Source organism: Triticum dicoccoides, chromosome 1A (assembly GCF_002162155.2).
Source record: "Triticum dicoccoides isolate Atlit2015 ecotype Zavitan chromosome 1A, WEW_v2.0, whole genome shotgun sequence".
Lineage (NCBI taxonomy): Eukaryota > Viridiplantae > Streptophyta > Magnoliopsida > Poales > Poaceae > Triticum > Triticum dicoccoides.
The window spans coordinates 45169145-45170891 of NC_041380.1; the positions used below are offsets into that span (position 1 = coordinate 45169145).

General features: G+C 43.1%; 1 protein-coding gene across 2 annotated transcripts; it reads right to left on the reverse strand.

Annotated features, from left to right (window-relative positions):
• Nucleotides 1-544: 544 nt before the first annotated feature.
• Nucleotides 545-1302, reverse strand: LOC119359581 (putative germin-like protein 2-1). Of its 2 annotated transcripts, none has more exons than XM_037625799.1 (2): nt 1192-1302; nt 545-1081 (listed from the first exon to the last, which is right to left on the reverse strand). In XM_037625799.1, exons 1-2 carry the CDS (start codon nt 1300-1302, stop codon nt 545-547), a joined length of 648 nt encoding a protein of 215 aa, XP_037481696.1. The 2 variants fall into 2 exon arrangements, with proteins under 2 accessions (XP_037481696.1, XP_037481642.1); XM_037625745.1 differs by having other exon boundaries at nt 545-1116; nt 1191-1302.
• Between the last annotated feature and the right edge of the window lie 445 nt (nt 1303-1747).

A 1747-nucleotide genomic window follows, 5' to 3' on the forward strand; every position in this document is an offset into this window, starting at 1 on the left:
CCTTTGTCTACAGAAAGTGAATAACTCGCATATTGGTGCCATGTATAAGAAGAGTTACATTAATACAATATCATCACTCTTGTTGATTGTGTGTCTCATACATTGAAGGAATTCCTCCATTTTCTTTAGCATGCGTGTACCTCTCGCATGCCCTCTTTTTTTCTTCTTGAAAAGGAGGTTAAACCCCTCGCATCTGCATCAATGTGATGCACACCTCTCATCCCTTGTGATCAAATTGATTGACTTTGTTGCGTACAACAGACCAAACGCATGATCATTTGTTTTCCGCATACAAAGTTATTGAATAAAACAAAGACACGTGCAACTATGATGAAACTTGCTAGGTTGCAGTTGGGTCAAGCCACGACCCATTTGATATTTTACAAACGAAGATGATAAAGAAAATAATAATGATCGAGTTACTTCTTTGTGGCAATAATTGATTATTTTTCTTCCATTGAATTATAGTATAAAGGAACACCCAGACATAATCTTTAATGAAAAAACAAATTAATCAAGTAAGAACATCACCAAATATAAATGTCTAGAATTGAGCTTGGACATGGTCTACAATTTTCTTGTCCACCTGGAAGGCTTTGGCAAGGATGTCATCTGAGATGGATGGCATTGATCCAAACACCGCATTGGCTATGGTGATCACTCCAGGGTTCTTGCTGCTGAGTGCCGCAATGGCTATTGCTTCTTTGTTTTTAGTGTTGAACTGAAAGTGAATCAGCCCTTGCGGAAGCACAAACACGTCTCCTTTGTTTAGAACTTTCGAGAACAACTTGTTCTCGGGGTTTGAGGTCATGAAACCAACATAGAGTGAGCCTTCCAACACTGTCAAGATCTCGGATGCGCGGGGGTGGATGTGGGGTGGGTTTTGACCATAGGGTGCATAATCGACACGAGCGAGAGAGATGCCCAAAGTGTTCAAGCTAGGAATATGCGCAACGTTGACTGCGGACACAGCGGAGCCCTGCTTGTTGCTCGTGTTCCCAGCCATGTGAAGGCCAGAGAAGAGGAAGTCTTCTACCACAACATTCTTTGGGTCTTTGCATGCAAATCCGTTGACGAAAACGGCACATACATATACACATTTTGAACAGTTAACAGCTACATATTGGCACAAAGAAGAAGTAACTAGATCATTTCACCACAAGTACGCATGCATGTGTGGTTATACATACCTTGGGATGTCCTGTCAGTGACGCAGAAATCCTGAAGCTGGCCTGGGTCGGAGGCAAGAGCACGGGAAGCCGCCAGAGCCAAAAAGGCAAGGAGGAAGAACTTTGTGGCCATTTGGATGCCAAAGTTAATTCTCACTAGATCAAGTGCGGTTTGGTCAAGTAAACAAAGAGCTATGCAAACTAGTTCTTGTGATGCTTCTGAGGATTGGAGGAGACCGGTATATATAGGGAAAGGGACGATGGAAGAGCTTTTGTGTGTGTTCTGTTGGGGCGCGTGTGGATATCAAGGAAATGGTCTTCACTAATTCCTACCTGAGCAACGAGGAAGAAGTATAAAGCGTGTTCCTGGCAGGCCTGCCTACAACGGCCAACTAATCATACTTGTATATTCATGATTTGAACAAGTCATGTTCGTACTTGTACCGGCTCTCTTATCTCACCAGATGGAACTTGCGATGCAGCCATCAACCCTAGAGGCTCAAATCATATTATTACGAGGAGCCATATGTAGGCTGCAGCCCCCGGAAAAACAACTAAAAAGGTAGTTTCGTCCTATA

Excerpts from the sequence above, each read along its gene's own strand:
- LOC119359581 (XM_037625745.1), bottom strand. The coding sequence starts at position 1,302 with ATGGCCACAAAGTTCTTCCTCCTTGCCTTTTTGGCTCTGGCGGCTTCC. Across the intron at positions 1,117-1,190 it reads CACTGACAGGACATCCCAAG|CTGTTAACTGTTCAAAATGT; the intron begins GTATGTATAACC and ends GCCAATATGTAG.